This window comes from Malassezia restricta, chromosome VII, assembly GCF_003290485.1.
Source record: "Malassezia restricta chromosome VII, complete sequence".
Taxonomy (NCBI): Eukaryota; Fungi; Basidiomycota; class Malasseziomycetes; order Malasseziales; family Malasseziaceae; genus Malassezia; species Malassezia restricta.
This window is the reverse complement of record NC_040199.1, coordinates 177,240-194,119: the sequence shown is the minus strand read 5'-3', so window position 1 is coordinate 194,119 and position 16,880 is coordinate 177,240. Positions and strand designations below refer to the sequence as shown.

The window sequence follows — 16,880 nt, the reverse complement described above, 5'->3', positions numbered from 1 at the left end:
CTAGATACGAGGTGGACGTGGCGGTGGAGGCGGGCCCCGAGATGATGGATTCGACATTCGTAGAGCTGCGAGGTCCTCAGCAAGAGTCGTGGCTCTCGGTGCCGTCGTGGCAGCTGGTATAGTGTCCGAGGACATGAGTATGGACGAGCGTTCAGCACGCCGTTCCGCCAAGAGACGCTCAGCTTGCGTGGCCAGCTGGTTGGCCGTGTGCGACATGTCATTATAAAACACTTGAGCCTGGTTCATGGCTCGCTGGACATCTGTATAAGCATCGTACGCCTGTACGAGTCGCGCATTCCATTCACGAGCCCCGCCTTGCGACGCATCCCAACGACGACGAACATCTGCCGCACCGGGGTGTGTACGAAGTCGGTCGACAGAGTCGCGCAAAGCCTCAATCCGCTGGGTCTGCAGCGCGATATGATTTCGGATACGTTGCTGCATCGGAGCATATTTCCTCAACTCTTGAGCAAACATCGTTTCTTCCATGTGCTGGACGCAGCGATGCAGGAGAAGCGAGCGTGAGATGTCATCGTTTTGGACCTGGCGCTTGAGCTCTTGTAACATGGCTTCGCGCTCCTGCGGCATACTCAGCAGTGCATGGATCTGTGCATGTGTCTCATGTAAGAGCGCTCGCGCGGGCTCTGGGTCCGAAAAATCATGATCCAACAAGTCCATGGACGGAGGAAGGCGAGCGTGCTGCGAGTAAGCATGTTCCACCGCCTCGCGTCCCTGGCACAATAGCGCCATATCGTCGCGAATATCGCTCCATAGCTGTGTGATACCCTTATCGTTCTCGCGCGCGGTTGCTAATGCGTCGCGTGCGGCGTGGATGTCACGACGCAATGAACGAGCGACGCTCGCAGTCGGGGCTTGCGACCACGACGCTGCATGCTTGACGCGGCCATGCTCACACTCGCGTGCATCCGTATCAAGATCGGCCATCGCATCGCTCAAGGTCGCTTCAATCAAGGGTGCTTGTTTTGGCAGCGACTCCATCACTCGTTCAACACGGCTTATAATGTGACTGACCGCGACCTCTTCGCATATATCGAGCACCTGCTGAGACGGGACGCATGGTGGAATGGGCTTGCCATCGAGAGCTGCGTATCGATCAAGCGCATGCGGCAGAGACAGAGCCGAGATGGCCTCATCGATGCGATCATTGGCTTCGCAAATACGCGTCGACTCGGCCCGAACCATCTTGGCCTGCTCTTCGGTGTAGACAGATGTGTTTTTCAAGACCTCTAGAGGAATGAGGCTCGTTAAAACGTCACCACCCAGTATTTTTTGAATATCGGGCTGTGAAAATACATCACGTATGGGGATTGCTGTTGCCATAGACACCTGATCTATGTGCGGCAGCGTATCCAACTCAGGGGCCCGTTCATGGTATACCAAGTCATTGTCTCGTTCGGCCTCACGGCATGCCTCTGAAGCATTCGTTAACTGGGTAGAAACTAGGTGATGCAGCGATTCTGAAACATCAGATGGTGCAGTACTTCGGAGGTACGTGGCAAAAGACCATGTATCAAGGTATGTGAGATTCGATGCAGCCTGTGCCTTACACAAGGCGTAGCGGAACCGCGTGAGTGCTTCACCATGCTTTCCTGCAGCGCGATCTGCTTTGGCTCGATATAAATGTGCCACAGACATAAAATGATCCGCCTTGCATGCCACGATACGGCACCACATGGCAGGGACACGTAAATTGTCGGTGTCATTCCACTCAACAGACAGGCCCGAATACGTGTGCGCCGTATGGCTTGCAAGCTTGGCAATGAGCGCTTCACCTTTTGTATCATGAATACTTTTTTCAAGAAAAACTTCTGATGCCTGAGCTAGCAAAAGCTTGCTTAGCGACTCGAGTGCCGGGCCTTTCATATCGTCACTAGGCGCATACAAAAAATTGTTCTTGATGTACTGCAGCAGACCAGCTGCCTGTCGAAGACCTGTATATGCTCGCTTCAAAGCATCTGTACTGCTGTCACTGCGGTTCAGCTGCATGGATACACGCGTGATTTGTGCTGCAGTGTTGTAGAGGATGCAAGCCTTTTCGTACGCGGTGGTCCTTTGCTCAATTGGTGCATGTGTGAACGAATCAAGCCATACGAACGGCGCCTCCAGCTCTGGGAAGCGTAGTTCAAGCATTTCAATTATGTGAAAATATCGAAAGAGCAGATCGCGACCTAAGCTTTCCGTACTTGCTTGGCCTGTGGCGTCCTGACGAGCCTGAGATATGCGTTGAAGTTCATCCATGTATGATACAGGACTCTGCTCATAATTCTGTATTATCAGATTTTTTAAAGGTTTTACGAGGTCGACAGGCTTGGTTTCTTTCAGCGGCAAAGCAATCAGCGGCGATTGCATGATGCCAAAGGGTGGTGGCTGTTGGCCTGTGCTGCTCCAAACGAGCGATTGTGTCAGCACCGCGGCGGTGCCCCATAACGCCGCCAGCACGTGATGGGCGAGGATATAAGAACCATGGATTCAGTGGCTGAATATCTTCAGTCCAACACTGACTCACGATGGGAGCTGCTCACTCGCGTAGTGTGCGCGAACGTCGCGAGCGTGTTCAGCGGCAGGAGGAAGGCATGCCGCCTTCCACAATACCTGCTCGACGTACGCGCGAGGACGACGATAGTGGACAAGAACACCAAGACCGTGGGCTTCGCCGCCGTCGTCTCTTGTCAGTACCAAGGGGGGCAGATGACGAGAACATGGAAGTGGATGAAGAAAGAGCATTGGAAAATGGGCAAGCACGACGTTCAGGATGGGTCCAACGCACCCTCGGGTCTTTATCTAGCAGAAGGCGACTTTCATCTAATAACTCTGACCTTGAACCTTCCATTTCATCACGACACACAGCCAACGACACGAACCTCTCTCATGACACAAGTGCATCGATTCCCAATCCTGATCCCCTTGCAGCTGAACGCCAAGAAGCTGTCAGTCTTATTGAGCGCGTTCTTGGGCCCAGACCTGCGCCGCCACATCATCCTAGTATCGACCCGTCGTCTTTGTCCGGTACGTATAGGTCACGTCCTTCGCGATTCCTCAGACCTGAAAATACTCCAGGGGGCCGACCATCATCGACTCTCGGCACATTACTCTCGGAAGTGCTGGGTGCGACTCGTGGCGAACCTGGAGCCGGTGCGCCCGGAACACCTGGTGCACCGTTATCTGGCACATCGGTCATTGTGCAGGGAGCTCTTGTGGCGCGTACATCGGCTTCTCAAGGTACTGATAACACTCAAACACCTACGAATGACTCGGCATCTGAGCATGGACCAAGTTTAGGCACCTCCCATGCTGGCACGGAGTCCAATGGCTCAACAGACTCGGATATACCCCATGTGGCAACATTGGCTGAACAGGGCGAGATGTTAGGTCGTATCTTGCGAATTGCAGCTGCAGCCACAGCAGCTTCTGTCGTAAACCAAGCATCAGCCAACCCCACGATGGCATCGACGGCGTTCGCAGCACCCCCGCAAGGATCGTCACAGAATCAGCCTTCTCCCTCTGAGACACCCCAAAATCATGCCGACACAGGCGAATCCAATTTTGGTCGCGAGCTACTGAATCGGCTCATGGCCAGTCGTCAGGCTACGCGCCACTCCTCCTCTGCACCTCGGGACCGAGATACGCAGTCTGATTCAGAAACAGTATCCAACATTTCCCGTCTCATGCGTGATGCGCTGCGTGCTTCCTTACCGCAACGTGGACCTTCATCGCAGTCGCAGGAGAATCGTTCGGCATCAACCGGTAATACCAACAATGAAACAGTCTCTTCTGTTTTATCGACACTGGAAAGTGCAAGACAAAATGAGCCCCTGGCGGATGGAGAGCCAGGATCTTTCGATCGATTTTTGCGTGAATTGCTTGATGACCTGAATGCTGCGATTCATCGGATGAATGGCAGTGATGTTGAGTCGGAGACTACCGGGGATGTCCGCTCTCGCCGAGATGGTGATGTTGTGCTAGGCCAGCTTTCGTTCTTCCGATTGCACCGCTTCGAGCGACCGAGTGATTCATCCCTGATCCCGTGTGTCATGGTGGGCGTTCGGAGCCTGCGTTCTGACGAGCGCCTCATGGGCGGTGATCAAGCCATGCCCAGAGATGGAGATGGAAATCGGCCGGATGTGTCGCGATTCGTGCTATTCGTCAGTGGTGGACGATATCATGAACAGCATCCCCTTTTGGTGTCACGCCCTCGTGACGCTGGACGTGACCTAATGTTTATGATGGAGTTGCTTGGCACGATTGCTGCGATGAGTAACAAGCGACCGACCACTACCGCCGCAGACATTGAGCGCAGTGGATTGCTAAAAGTCAAAGCAAAAGAGATCGCTGCTTTACACCGAGAGGGCCGTGTGACGGAAAACACTCTGGACAAGTGCCTGGTGTGCCTGGATGAGTGGCAAGAAGACGACGACTGTCGCGTGCTTTCGTGCAAGCACGTATTTCACGCATCATGTGTCGACCAGTGGCTCGAAAATAACTCAAATTCATGTCCTCTATGTACGTACATTTGGTGAAACTAACAGGCAGGCCGAAAAGAAGCCGTTTCGTCATCATCCGCATCGGCGCCGTAATCACATTAACAGGAGCCCATCTGGCATTAGATTAAATGTCTTTGTGAGCTTTTTGAATCGTGCATATAGTGATGTGGTCACCTCGCAGCGCTGAAACAGATCGTGATGATGCAGGTATATGTGGGAGAAAATGCGTGCAAGTTGCTTGCACACCAAAGAAAAGAGCTGGTGGGATGGTCGCGGTAGCCGCATATCCTCGCTGGTTGAAATAGGCTTGGTCGACTGCAGCTGCTCCGAGGCTGCATCGATTGTGTGGCTGATGTATTCACGCGCGGTACACAAACGTCCATCGTTATGCGCACGACACATGTATGTATCCTCGCCAACACGCATTGCATGACATGTGTTGCTATTATGGCATTCTTTTAATATACCAGAGATCCATGGTGCATTTATGTCCCGGAGAATGCGCTTCAAGTGCTCACTGATCCATATATCGCGGGATATCACTGGTTGACCGTCTTTGGTAGGTAGTGCGACGACTTCTGTTACAGCCTGGGGATACTGGTGCAGGAGAGATGCAATATGCTCCTGGATTCCCAATAAAGACGTATCCTGTATTTCATTCGCGGCTGCATCCACGGCTGGCGCGCTCGTGCCATGCTCCTGTGGCATCTTTGGCGCGTCACGTAAGTGTGGCGCAGGTACTGGAACATTTTGCCAGAGCGCCTAATATGTGCTGAGTCATCATCATACAGCCATAGCTTGACCTTACGCACACGGGAGCGTGATGAGTGGCAAACTTAAGGCGTACACTTATCGTACAGCGTTTCTATAAACTCAGTCACAGCGCCCTTGATACTGACCGCGAGTTTCTAGGACCAAAAAAGCAAGGAGAAAAATTGTCCCGTGCCAGGATCGAACTGGCGACCTCCAGATATCAACTATTCGCGCCAGGCGCGATCATACTATGAGACCGACGTGATAACCTACTACACCAACGAGACAATCTAGTCGGGACGAATCGTAACATAATACCTTTATTGTTTTCACTATGATATTATGGTTCACGCACAGAGTATGAATGTTTTTGCAGCAGCGGCGAAATGGATTGCATAACTCGCCTGGTCACGGTTACGGCTCGATGTAGGTGGACAAAAAATATCACGCTGATTAAAGAAATGAGCATAAAGCGTCACTAAACGACAAAAATTTGTCCCGTGCCAGGATCGAACTGGCGACCTCCAGATATCAACTATTCGCGCCAGGCGCGATCATATTATGAGACCGACGTGATAACCAACTACACCAACGAGACAAGGCTTCGACCTTAAATCGAAAGTGTGCTCACATCAATACCAAGACAACTGAATTGCTCAGTGCGACACCTGCATGATGTCAGACTGGCTTTTCGCCAAGAGTGTTTTGCATTCCTCCGACAATGGGATATCTTGCGTTTCTTGGCAGGGTAGAGATGCATTGTCGTCAAACGAAGCAGCATCGTCGTCTTCATCTAAAGGCACACCGACGTCATCGTCTATTACATCCATGGTATCCGTGGGTTTTTCTAGTTCGGCAGCAGCATGACGGAGAGCAGATATATTGAGCATTTTTGCTTGTTCAAGACGCAGGATGTAGAACTTGTCGATAGAGATAGCCTTTCTTTGGATCTTGCGTATGGTTCCACCGCAAGAACGTACACAGATCCGCACTCGGTGACCATCAATAGAGTCGAGAAAAGTAGTAGCGCCCCATACATATCGTACGCCATCTCTTGCACAGCGTACGATACCAATGCCGGACTTGGGGGAATAATACTTGCACATGAGAGGCCCAGCATAGGCACCGGATGCCGCATCGCCAAAATTCACACGCAGAGAGGTGCGCAAGGCTTTAGTGATGGCGTGCGCCGTCACGTTGGGCGCACGATTAGCAAATGGTATTTGATGTCCGTAGTCATCGGGTATGGGGATAGGCTCTGACGCCAGCGTCAGTAGCAGCCACCGATTTTTAAACCGGACCATGACAAGAAATTAACGAACATGTGGAGCGGTCAAAAAAGGGCAGTTTTATGACACTACGAAGCAGTCTCAGAGGAGGGTGCACGAGGCGGCGCGCGTTTAGGTCGATCTGGAACAGCGCTGGAGGGCGACGTGGCCTCTTCAGTTCGTGTATCTGAGTTAGGAATGGGTACGTCGATGATATTTGATGGTAATCCGGGCTTGTTGGGGGGTGATGTAAGTGAGTCTTCCAACACAGGCAGAGTAGGGGCACGGCGAGTGGGTCGAGGCGGCATTCGGGCTGATGGCGCCGTTTCAGTGTGAACAGGCGATGATGTATGGGAAGAGGGCGTATCGTGTCCCATGGGTGAAAGAGGCGAGATGTTATCGTGAGTGGAGCGACGAGGGGGCATAGGCATGCCCATGATGAGTGGTGGGGCAGGGGAAGTTCGTTCTTCGAGGCACGAAACAGGCTCCTGCCGAATACTCGACGTCTCTCCTGGGTGTTGTAGAAGATGCTCAAGTAGTGCATGTTGCTCAGCAAAATCTTGGTCTGAGTCCTCTGTTACTCCATTCCTAGTTGGCATGGTCGACATGGCATATGCGATATGTTCGATGGGGTCAGATGGTGAAGGGATCATAGGCTGCTCGGCAGGCACCGTTTCCATGCCTGTATATACGTCATGTTCCGATGCCAAGGGAGTATCCTCTTGCTCTTGGATAGGAGGCACCACAGTCTTCGACACCTGTGACTCCGGCTCTACATCAGGCTTGTCCACAGATCCAGTGAGAGATGCGCATTGTACATCTTGTTCAGTCTTGCATGGAGCCTCTGAGGACGACAGCGTTGGTTTCGTGGACAATAAATCAGACGCTGGCAGCGTCTGAGCCTCTTGTTGAGCAGGCACACATGACTCAGTAGTATCACGAGCGGGGACAGAGAATTCGTTGCTCACTTCACCCTCTAGCGTAGACAATTGCTCGTTGTGAGCAGCCGGTGCCTCTCCAGGCTCCTTATGCATCACAAGCACGCCATCAGGGCATTCTTCACCAGCCTTACATGATGCCGGAGATTCCACAGTCGATGCCCCGCCGTCCATAGGTGCGGGCGGATCCGTAGCAGATTCGGATGCTGGTATCTGCCGCTCAGTCGAATGATGCACCTCACTATTCTCTGGTCCCTTGGAAGTCTCTTGAGCGGGTTTTATACGACGCGTTCGCGGAGCAACAGGTCGACGAGGCACCACTAATGGTGCCTCGCCCGTTGAGGCCACGGCAGTTTGCGAATCTTGGCTCTCTGCCTTCTCGCTGGCATCCTGCTCGCTGGCCTCTTTCTGATCCACGTCTTGCTGATCCTTCTGCTTCGAAGCCTCAGCCTTGGGCAAAATGCCAAAGAGACCCGGCTCAACACGGCGACCACCGAGTGCTGCCATTCGCCTCGCAATCGAAGCGCGGTGTTCTGCATCTTCGCCTGACGGCTCAGTAGGAAGGGGATTCGTCAGCTTTGAAGGAGTTTGGCGCTCTGTAGTAAGAGTAGGGCGAGAAATGGCTTCTTCGTTCCGTTGCAGCGCCGACATGCGCTCTTTCAGGCTCATCTTGATACTGCTCTGCGCGTCTGAAGCACTCATTGTGCTCGGCGCAGCATCTGTCCTGGCATCCACATGTTTTGGAGCCACATGTACAGGTACCGGCCGTTTCCAGCCGCCAGGCTTGCCACGCGGAAGGGGCGGTGGTGGACCTTTTTCCACTGGCTTGTTAAACGCGGCAATACGGTCACGAAGCGACATGGCACTTGGATCAATAGATGGCTCCGCTGCCTGTGGATCTGCCGTCGAACTTGGCGCAGCATGACCCTGTGCCGGTCCAACAGGGGTGTCCTCGGGGGAATGGGAGGGCATGGTGGCTGATGCTTGTGTATCGGGAACGGATTCGCTCAGGCTCGGCTTGATAGGTGCAGGGGCTCGTTCCTGAACTGGCTCTGCAACGTCCTCACGTGGCACTGGCGCTCTGCGTTCCGAATCTTGGGGCATTTGTTCGGTATGTGTCTGAACCACGGGCTGCTCAATAGGGAGCATCCCGGTAACCTCCGGTTGAGGAGTGACTTCTTCGACATCCACCTTTTCTTGTGGCTGCTCAGCGCTTCCTGATGCCTCCTTGTGTACAAATTCTTGTACTCCTTCGACAGGCACCTTTTCTTGTGGCTCTTCAGCATTCATCGGTGTCTTTTCTTGCACGTGTTCTGGGGCCACGCTAGATGCATTCTCGCTGGAAATATCTTTGGGCGGGGAAATGGGCTCTGCGGCAGGCATTGCCGGTGAATGAGGCACATCTACCTCTTCAGAATTGATACGCACCACCAGACTTGCTGGAAACTGCCCTTGACGCGATCCATCGAGCCACTCTCCGACATACCACCGATCGTCTTCTTCCTCGGCTTCCTCTTCCTCAGCTCCACGATCTGCATAGCCCAGTACGCGCAGGTCCTGATCCTTAGGAAAGGATAAGTCCTGCGGATGTGGGCTCTTGTATTTCACGATGGACCTGGCGTACCATGGAAAAGACATGGTCGTCAGTGGACCCTTGTGTTGACGCTGCCGATCCGTGCACTCAAGCATCGGGCCCAGATCGGGCCTAGCGACCCTTCCTCCACGATCTGGGCCTTGTTCTACGATGAAGCTATGGTATGAGCTGGAAAACAGGGGGTCTGTGGGGCGTGATCATCTCGCGCTGGAGCGCACATTTCTTGCATGGATGCGCACTTCGTTGACTCTCGTCAGTATCGGTATTGCAATTGCGCAATTATTCCGCCTGCCTGAGCTGATTCTGGATCGGGGTAGTTCGTCCCAGCGTCTCTTTTCATGGGCGTCGACGCCTATTGAAGGGACACCATTTGCGGGCGGTAGCTTTAGGATGCGTACATTACAGCGTCTAGGATCGCCAATCGGCATCCTGTTTGTGGGCTTTGGCATCCTCGCCTTGCTTTGTGGCACAGTTCGCTTTTTCCACACCCAGCACAGTTTGATTCGTGGTCGTTTCATTCCGAGTCGCGTCGAAGGTATGTACGGAATCTATGTCTTACATGCGCTAGTCTTTGTGCTCGCCAGTGTCACGGGAGCACTTTTGTTGGTCGCACTGGGCGTCATGGTGTCGGTGGCTACCGGAGTCCTTTAATTAGGACTCGTCCATGTGATGATCATGATCATGATCATGGTCTACGGCCTCACCATCGACCCAGTCTTCGAATCCATCGTCAAAAATGTCCACAAGCATGTTTTGCTTGTCCTCGATTGACACGTCCTTGCGGCTCATGACATCGACCCACTGCGCCCATTCGTCGTCGTTTAGCAAGCACTTGTCCATCGTCTCTGTGATTAGCTTGTGGTCGATGCCGCGTCCGATAAATACAAGCTCCTGGCGGCGGTCGCCCCACGGTGTCGACGGATCAAAGTCACGGCGAATGGCCGCACAAATCTCCTCATCCTCAGGCCACTCTTCGTCCGGCACTTCACAGCGCCAACGAGCACCACCGGTAAGTGTGAGCATGATGCCGGCCTGAGACCACTCGCCAAACAAAAGTGGGCGCGTCGCTAGCCACAAAAAGCCCTTGGAGCGCAGAAGCGGGCTCCATACAGCCGACTCTCGCTTGCACTGCAGGCGTGCCTCGGGATGCAGCGCCGGCTGAGCATCATCATCCTCAGCAGCATCGTGCGGGGCGTCTTCAGGGTCCATGTCTTCCGCTTCCTCCTTAGTGGCATCCTCAGGCTCGACACCGTCATCAATAAATTCTTCCTGGATCACGACAAAGCACTGGCGTATCGTGTTCCACAGACGCTCGGGATGGAAGGGGCGGCGCGAGCGGTACACAAAGCTGCTGATACCATACTCAGCCGTCTCTGGCTGTACTTCCTCCACGAGACTACGCAGCCATCCAGCACTGAGAGCTGCCTTCTCAAAGCTAAAGCTGTTCGTTCCAAGAACGGCCTTGATGTCGACGCGGCCGTGTGAGGCAGGGATAATGTGGGCACTCGGATTCAGCTTCTTGACGAGGGCCACGACCTGCTGGAGAGCTTCTGGCGAGACTAGGTCGCTCTTGTTCACAATCACGCAATCAGCAAACTCGAGCTGGTCGACCATGAGGTCACTAATATTGCGGTCGTCCTCCTCAGGCACCATGCCGGCATGGCGATCGACCAAGAAGTCAGTCGTGTAAAAGTCGTGAAACACGTTCGCTGCATCAAGAACTGTGCAACACGTGTCGAGCCGCGCCACGGCTGGCAGACCGCCCTTCCGGAGAATCGCAGCGAGGCGTTCGTCTTCCACGGCGTTATCGGAAAATTCGGCACTGAACGTCTCGGCGACTTGCATCGGCTCCGAAATACCACTCGACTCAACAAGCAGGTAGTCGATGTGCTTGTCTTGCGCCAGCATCGCGACGTGCTCGAGCAAATCTGCACGCAGCGTGCAGCAAACACAACCGTTCGACAGCTCCACGAGGTTCTCGTTGCCCTGGATCAGCTTGCGGCCGGCAATGAGCTGGGCGTCAATGTTGAGCTCGCTCATGTCATTCACAATGACAGCGATGCGCAGCCCATGGTCTGGACTTGAAAGAATGTGACGCAGCAATGTGGTTTTCCCGGATCCCAAAAAGCCACTCAGCAGCGTCACAGGCAGCTTGCCCCCGCGCTGCGAACCGAGCACCTGCTTGCACTGCTCCTTAAGCCACTTTGCTTCTTCCTGCATCTGTGCCTTGGAACGTGGCCTGCGCTCGCTGTCCATTTGCTTGCCCGAGTGCACGTCACGCAACTCGAGGCCAAATGCCTCGAGCATGTCGTACACCTTGTCGTTCGGCTCAATATCACGCTCACGGCGAGGGAGAATGTGGACGTGGACGTGCTCAACGGTCTGACCAGCTGAGGCACCGTCTTGCACGGCAATGGAAAGCGAGTCGCCGCTGTAAGCGCTCTCAACGACGCGACCGACACTTTGGACAGCCTCAAAGAGGGCGCCGAGCTCATGAGCCGGAATATCAGCAAGGCGCTTGTGAGGCGTGCGTGGAATCACAAGGACATGCCCCGGCACGACAGGCTTGAGGTTGACTATGGCAACCGCGTGCTCCGTCTCGTAAAAGGTCTGGTCGGTGACGTCGAACTTGCTAAAGTAAATAGCCTTGTGCCCGGCCGTTTCGGCGCCCGGGGCGGCCGAAGTGCCGCGGATGGAGTCAGTAGCAGCTGCAGGTGCCATAGATGTGAGATCTCGCGCTCGGGGCTTTCTGTAACCCCTTTTATATGCTATTAATTTGGTCGCCGCAGGCCCTTTTGCACTAGGTAGCTGCTTCTGCCAAGCATCCACCCAGATCTTCTTCCATCTTGCAGACAAGATTCGTCCATGCAAAGACCTAGACCAAAGAGATGAGCGTGCGCCTCGCACTAGCACTCGCATGCGTTATAAAAATACAATGGTTGGCTGTGTTTCACTACCTTGTCGGTGATGCAACATTTTGACAACGAGGCGGGTACTCATTTTATCACCTCCACCTTTGGGCGTCCAACCAACAAGGGGAGTCGTCGATCTCTTCAAGAAAACGGGGTATCTATCCAGGGACATGCCTACCAAGCATCGTTGTTGTCGTCAGCGTAAGCGGCCGCATCGTCCAGATGATCTTCTTCGTCGTCTGCATGGGATGCGAGCCCGCTTAGACGCATCCAATCATTGGTAGAGCGTGCCCGTTTGGTCGTGTGGCCTTCCTCATCGTCGTCGTCGTCGTTGTCATCCTCCTCTTCGTCTTCGTCTTCCTCCTCCGCTGGCAAAGCGGAGTGGGCAGTATCAGGAGCAGCCACACCCCCAGAATCTTTGTCCTTGTTGCTTGGAAATAGGCTGTTGAGCACGTCGTAGTTGATTCGTCGTGACCACCGCTTCTGCTGCATCATTTGTTTCGCTGACTCGGCAGCTGAGTTCGTCGGCGCCGTTGATCCATCCCGCGGCTTTTGGCGCTTCCGACTACGCGGCGCGGGTGCGATGCCGGCCTTCTGGTCCGCCTCCAGCTTCAGCTGCCGCGCAAGCGCAGCCTCAAGGTAGTCCTTGTTGAATTCCATCCACACGCGCTCCTTGATCTTGACCTCCTCATCCGTCAAAATGAAGCTGTCCAGCTCAGCTTCGTCCAAGTCCGTCAGTTCTTCGTTCGAGCGTGGTGTTTCGGCTGGAGCTGCAGGCGTCTCGGCTGCGTGCTTTAATTTGGCCCGCTCTACACGCTGCCGCTCCTGCTTGGCAAGGTCATGATCCAGGGCCTGAACGTCTTCCTGCTGCAGATACGAGTTGATTTCCTGCTCGGTAGCCTGATCAGCCAGCTGATCAATATCAGATCGTAGGGGCTCTTCGGGCTGAGCAGGGGCGCCGCTGTCGACGCTGCGTACGTCTTTTTTGGGTATACGAGCGCGAGAAAACGCAGGTGGATTGTGCTCTTCCTCAAGCCAAACACTGCGGAAATCTTCGATGGTCAACTGCCCACTGGGCGTTGACTTGAACTCTTCGAGACGCTTGCGGAGTGTCACGTCGGCGATCTTGACGACCTGGACAATTTCTGTGACGGAGCGGCGAAAGTGATTCATGCGAGCTGCTAGAAGAAGACATGCACCACAAATCCCAGCTGGGCGACGGCCTTCGACCATCCAGTCCATCTTGAAGCGGGTCACAAGACGCGTTGCATCCGTCACGACGCGCTGAGTCTCGTCGCCAAACTCGAGCAGCGCCGCGAATCGACTAATATAGAACGAGGGATCAATGAGGGGCATTTGCAGATTGAGCACTCGGAGCAGGCGCAGGTAGCTTCGACCGAGCACGAACACATTGACTTGGATCACATCAGCAAAGTCGATAAGCATGTGCGTCGTCTTCGCCATGCGGCACGCGACATACAGACATGACGCCACTGTGTAGTCAGACTTGCGCCCCAAAACGAAGTTCTTCGGCTGCGCCCCAGATGCCGTCGTAGCACCGCCGTCCAGCGCAAGCTGAAAAAACCGCAGAGCCCGCTCCGCCACATGGGCCGGCACACCACGAGCCGTGGCCATGCGATTGATATTCCAGCGGGCGTTCGCAATTGTGCACTCCCGCGACTCGCCCGCCGAGCTGCCGCGGAATCCGGGTCCGGATGTGCGAGCACGCACCTGATCTGCACCTAGATAGCTGCCCTGTACAACCGCTCCGCCTGCTGTGTTTTCTGCAAAGGTGATGTCACTTACGATCTGAGACTCCTCTAGCACGACACCACAGGCACTGCACACGGCCTGTGAGTCGGCAAAGTCGATCGCCAGCGAACCACAGTTCGTACATCGCATGGCTGGCACAGAAACAATGGATCACACTCGGCCCTCTGGCGCAGTGCGCGCTGCGTTTTATGACATAAGCAACCTCACGTGGCTACGTGTTGCATGGACGATGGCGATGAGTCGACTCTTGGACCTGGAAGCCATGTCGCAGCTCCTGCGTCCTGAGAACCTACAGGACCGCCTCTTGTTGGCCATCCCGAAGAAGGGCCGCCTTTATGAGACCTGCATTTCTTTGCTGAATGGTGCAGATATCCAGTTCAAGCGTGCGCATCGTCTGGATGTGGCGCTCGTGACCAACCTGCCTATCGCGCTCGTGTTCCTCCCAGCAGCCGACATCCCGCGCTTTGTGGCTAACGGTAATGTGGACCTTGGTATTACCGGTCAGGATATGGTGCGTGAGTCTGGTCCGGATGTGTCTGTGAGCATCACTGAAGTAATGCCTCTCGGCTTTGGCAAGTGCCGTCTGCAGGTGCAGATCCCTGAGGTGGGTGACAAGATCCAGACGGTCGAAGACTTGATCGGCAAGAATGTGGCCACGAGCTTCGAGCACCTCACTAGCGAGTTCTTCCGCGATCTCGAAAGGAAGGCGGGCGTCCTGGGCGAGAACGGCCAACTCAAGACGTCGATCCACTCGCTCAGCGGCAGTGTGGAAGCCGCATGCGCCTTGGGCCTCGCTGATGGCATTGTCGACCTTGTCGAATCGGGCGAGACAATGCGTGCGTGTGGCCTGAAGCCCATTGACACGCTCATGTCGTCTGAAGCCGTTCTGATCAGCTCTTCCAAGCCGCACGAGCACACGAACACGTCGCTGATTTCTCTCATTACCGCGCGCATCCGTGGTGTGATTGCTGCTTCCAAGTACGTATTGTGTCAGTACAATATTCAGAAGGACAACCTGGCGGAGGCGTTGAGTATTACGCCCGGCCGCCGCGCTGCCACGGTGAGCCCGCTTCGTGAGTCGAACTGGAATGCCGTGTCGAGTATGGTGAATCGCAGCGACGTTGCCACCATCATGGACCGCCTCGAGTCGGTTGGTGCGAGCGATATCCTCATTCTCAGTATCAACAATTGTCGTGTGTAGCTATTTAATCGAGTGTGTCTGGCTCGGGTCGTGGTAGTGGCACAGCTGTATCCACCTGGAAAAAGTCTGAGTTCTTGAGAGGGCGCACTGACATGCCCAGGTTCGAATCGGTCGGCAAACCTGCCTTGGAGTTCTCACGGGCTTTCTGCACCGATGCGCGTCCTTCGCGACTGCGCAGCACTTCACGCACGGGTACCATGGCAGCGGCGCGGCACAGTTCCTTGAGGTCGCTGCCGCTGTACGTCTCCGTCTTTCGTACAATCTCATCAATATCGAAATTGGATGCACACGGCACGTCGGCCAGCATGATTGAGAGGATCTTTTTGCGCTGCGAGGCTTCAGGCAGTCCGACGGCATAGCGCTTTGGCAGACGGCGCAAGATGGCCGAGTCAATGTCGGCGGGTCGGTTCGTCGCACCTAGCACGAGAATTCGGTCAGTAGAAGACGTGAGGCCGTCCCACAGAGTCATAAACTCGGCCTTCATCATGGCCATAGCTTCGTGATCACCAGAGGAGCGTTCCCGCAGGAAGCTATCAATTTCGTCAATAAAGACAATCGTCGGCTGCAACTTGCGAGCGAGGCCGAAAAGCGCCGCTACGAGCTTGTTGGACTCACCGAACCACTTGTTTGTGAGCGTCGAGACGTGCATATTAATAAAGGTCGCGCCGCTCTCCTTGGCGAGCGCCTTGGCGAGCATGGTCTTGCCCGTACCTGGCGGACCGTACAGAAGCACACCTTTCGGCGCACCAAGCAGGCCATTCGTGCCACTGAACAAATCAGGCAGACATAGCGGCGCAATGACACTTTCCTGTAGACTCGAGATGATGCCATCCAAGCCACCGATATCTTCAAACGTGATGGGAATGTCTTCTGGCAGGATGAGCTCCACTGCAATCTGCTCTTCATACTCTGTGAGTTTCACTTCCCGGCGATTGACGCCTAGCTGACCGAGCTTCTTGGAAGAGATCTTCTTCGCGTCTATTTTCTTTTGTCGGTGGGGATCGAAGTACGCCTGCACCAAGTAGAAGCTGACAGCCACAGCCGCACTGGATAAGACAGCTTTTATTAGCATAAAAACATACCTCCTGCGACAGAATCCATCGAAAAGGTAGAGATCTGCTGAAACAGACCCTTGCGCCACGAGCCACTCATCGTAGGGACACCGCCTTGACGGCGCCTGTCTCCACGCTCGAGACCGATGTCAGTATCACGTGAGTGATCGAATCACCCTCCACTACCACAACGACGTGCGTACGCGTATTCCTACCACCATAAGCCAAGAGTATGTGCAACGAGTGCTGACCAGCAGTGAGTGTGATGGAATACAATGGTGGGAGTGTGGTCGCCATGACAGGCAAGAACTGTGTGGCGATCGCCTCGGACCTTCGTCTCGGCAACCAAGCGTTGCTTCTCTCGACGCAGTTTGACAAGGTCTTCAAGATGACAGACCGGACATATGTGGGCCTGCCAGGCCTCGCGACCGATGTGTCGACGCTGCACGAAAAGTTTCGGTACCGTCTGAACATGTATCGCATGAAGGAAGACCGTGATATTGAGCCAGAGACGTTTGCTAAGCTGATGAGCTCGACTTTGTATGAGCGGCGATTCGGACCCTACTTTATCGAGCCTGTGGTGGCTGGCCTGAACTCAAGAAACGAGCCTTTCATTGCTGCCTCAGATTTGATTGGGTGCCTGAACTTTGCCAAGGACTTTGTCGTGAGTGGCACGGCCAGTGATCGCCTCTTTGGTATGGCGGAAGGTTTGTGGGAGCCGGACTTGGAGCCAGAGGACCTGTTTGAGACCATCTCACAGACCATGCTGGGTGGTATAGAGCGCGATGCACTTTCGGGCATGGGCGTCGTGGTGCGCATCATCACGTCTGACAAGGTCATTGAGCGTACCCTCAAGTGCCGCCAAGACTAGACTCGTAGATATACTG

At 54.5% G+C, this 16,880-nt stretch overlaps 11 protein-coding genes and 2 non-coding genes across 13 annotated transcripts; 4 read left to right on the top strand and 9 right to left on the bottom strand.

The window, feature by feature from the left end:
* MRET_3891 (vacuolar protein-sorting protein BRO1) lies at positions 1-2,370 on the bottom strand (the record flags this gene model as incomplete). The annotated part of the gene is made up of 1 exon (XM_027630518.1): positions 1-2,370. One exon carries the CDS (start codon positions 2,368-2,370, stop codon positions 1-3), a length of 2,370 nt encoding a protein of 789 aa, XP_027486410.1.
* A 158-nt stretch (positions 2,371-2,528) lies between these two features.
* MRET_3890 (zinc finger protein, C3HC4 type (RING finger)) lies at positions 2,529-4,595 on the top strand (the record flags this gene model as incomplete). Its single annotated transcript, XM_027630517.1, has 2 exons — positions 2,529-4,521; positions 4,552-4,595. 2 exons carry the CDS (start codon positions 2,529-2,531, stop codon positions 4,593-4,595), a joined length of 2,037 nt encoding a protein of 678 aa, XP_027486411.1.
* Positions 4,596-5,210, bottom strand: MRET_3889 (Mob1/phocein family; the record flags this gene model as incomplete). The annotated part of the gene is made up of 1 exon (XM_027630516.1): positions 4,596-5,210. The coding sequence occupies one exon, from the start codon at positions 5,208-5,210 to the stop codon at positions 4,596-4,598; it is 615 nt and encodes a 204-aa protein (XP_027486286.1).
* Positions 5,211-5,438: 228 nt separating this feature from the next.
* On the bottom strand, positions 5,439-5,543 carry MRET_t0064. The gene has a single exon. It is a non-coding gene; the product is annotated as a tRNA-Met (tRNA).
* A 206-nt stretch (positions 5,544-5,749) lies between these two features.
* Positions 5,750-5,854, bottom strand: MRET_t0063. Its single transcript has one exon. It is a non-coding gene; the product is annotated as a tRNA-Met (tRNA).
* A 57-nt stretch (positions 5,855-5,911) lies between these two features.
* On the bottom strand, positions 5,912-6,559 carry MRET_3888 (ribonuclease P/MRP protein subunit POP5; the record flags this gene model as incomplete). Its single annotated transcript, XM_027630515.1, has 1 exon — positions 5,912-6,559. The coding sequence occupies one exon, from the start codon at positions 6,557-6,559 to the stop codon at positions 5,912-5,914; it is 648 nt and encodes a 215-aa protein (XP_027486229.1).
* Positions 6,560-6,612: 53 nt separating this feature from the next.
* Positions 6,613-9,150, bottom strand: MRET_3887 (SH3 domain protein; the record flags this gene model as incomplete). The annotated part of the gene is made up of 1 exon (XM_027630514.1): positions 6,613-9,150. The coding sequence occupies one exon, from the start codon at positions 9,148-9,150 to the stop codon at positions 6,613-6,615; it is 2,538 nt and encodes an 845-aa protein (XP_027486285.1).
* Positions 9,151-9,205: 55 nt separating this feature from the next.
* On the top strand, positions 9,206-9,706 carry MRET_3886 (DUF202 domain protein; the record flags this gene model as incomplete). Its single annotated transcript, XM_027630513.1, has 2 exons — positions 9,206-9,590; positions 9,624-9,706. 2 exons carry the CDS (start codon positions 9,206-9,208, stop codon positions 9,704-9,706), a joined length of 468 nt encoding a protein of 155 aa, XP_027486353.1.
* On the bottom strand, positions 9,707-11,776 carry MRET_3885 (CobW domain protein; the record flags this gene model as incomplete). The annotated part of the gene is made up of 1 exon (XM_027630512.1): positions 9,707-11,776. The coding sequence occupies one exon, from the start codon at positions 11,774-11,776 to the stop codon at positions 9,707-9,709; it is 2,070 nt and encodes a 689-aa protein (XP_027486284.1).
* Positions 11,777-12,141: 365 nt separating this feature from the next.
* MRET_3884 (transcription initiation factor TFIIIB 90 kDa subunit) lies at positions 12,142-13,869 on the bottom strand (the record flags this gene model as incomplete). The annotated part of the gene is made up of 1 exon (XM_027630511.1): positions 12,142-13,869. One exon carries the CDS (start codon positions 13,867-13,869, stop codon positions 12,142-12,144), a length of 1,728 nt encoding a protein of 575 aa, XP_027486283.1.
* A 133-nt stretch (positions 13,870-14,002) lies between these two features.
* On the top strand, positions 14,003-14,941 carry MRET_3883 (ATP phosphoribosyltransferase; the record flags this gene model as incomplete). Its single annotated transcript, XM_027630510.1, has 1 exon — positions 14,003-14,941. One exon carries the CDS (start codon positions 14,003-14,005, stop codon positions 14,939-14,941), a length of 939 nt encoding a protein of 312 aa, XP_027486267.1.
* A 4-nt stretch (positions 14,942-14,945) lies between these two features.
* On the bottom strand, positions 14,946-16,093 carry MRET_3882 (ATPase family AAA domain protein; the record flags this gene model as incomplete). Its single annotated transcript, XM_027630509.1, has 2 exons — positions 14,946-16,000; positions 16,024-16,093. The coding sequence occupies 2 exons, from the start codon at positions 16,091-16,093 to the stop codon at positions 14,946-14,948; spliced, it is 1,125 nt and encodes a 374-aa protein (XP_027486456.1).
* A 165-nt stretch (positions 16,094-16,258) lies between these two features.
* Positions 16,259-16,864, top strand: MRET_3881 (20S proteasome subunit beta 3; the record flags this gene model as incomplete). The annotated part of the gene is made up of 1 exon (XM_027630508.1): positions 16,259-16,864. One exon carries the CDS (start codon positions 16,259-16,261, stop codon positions 16,862-16,864), a length of 606 nt encoding a protein of 201 aa, XP_027486454.1.
* Positions 16,865-16,880: the final 16 nt, after the last annotated feature.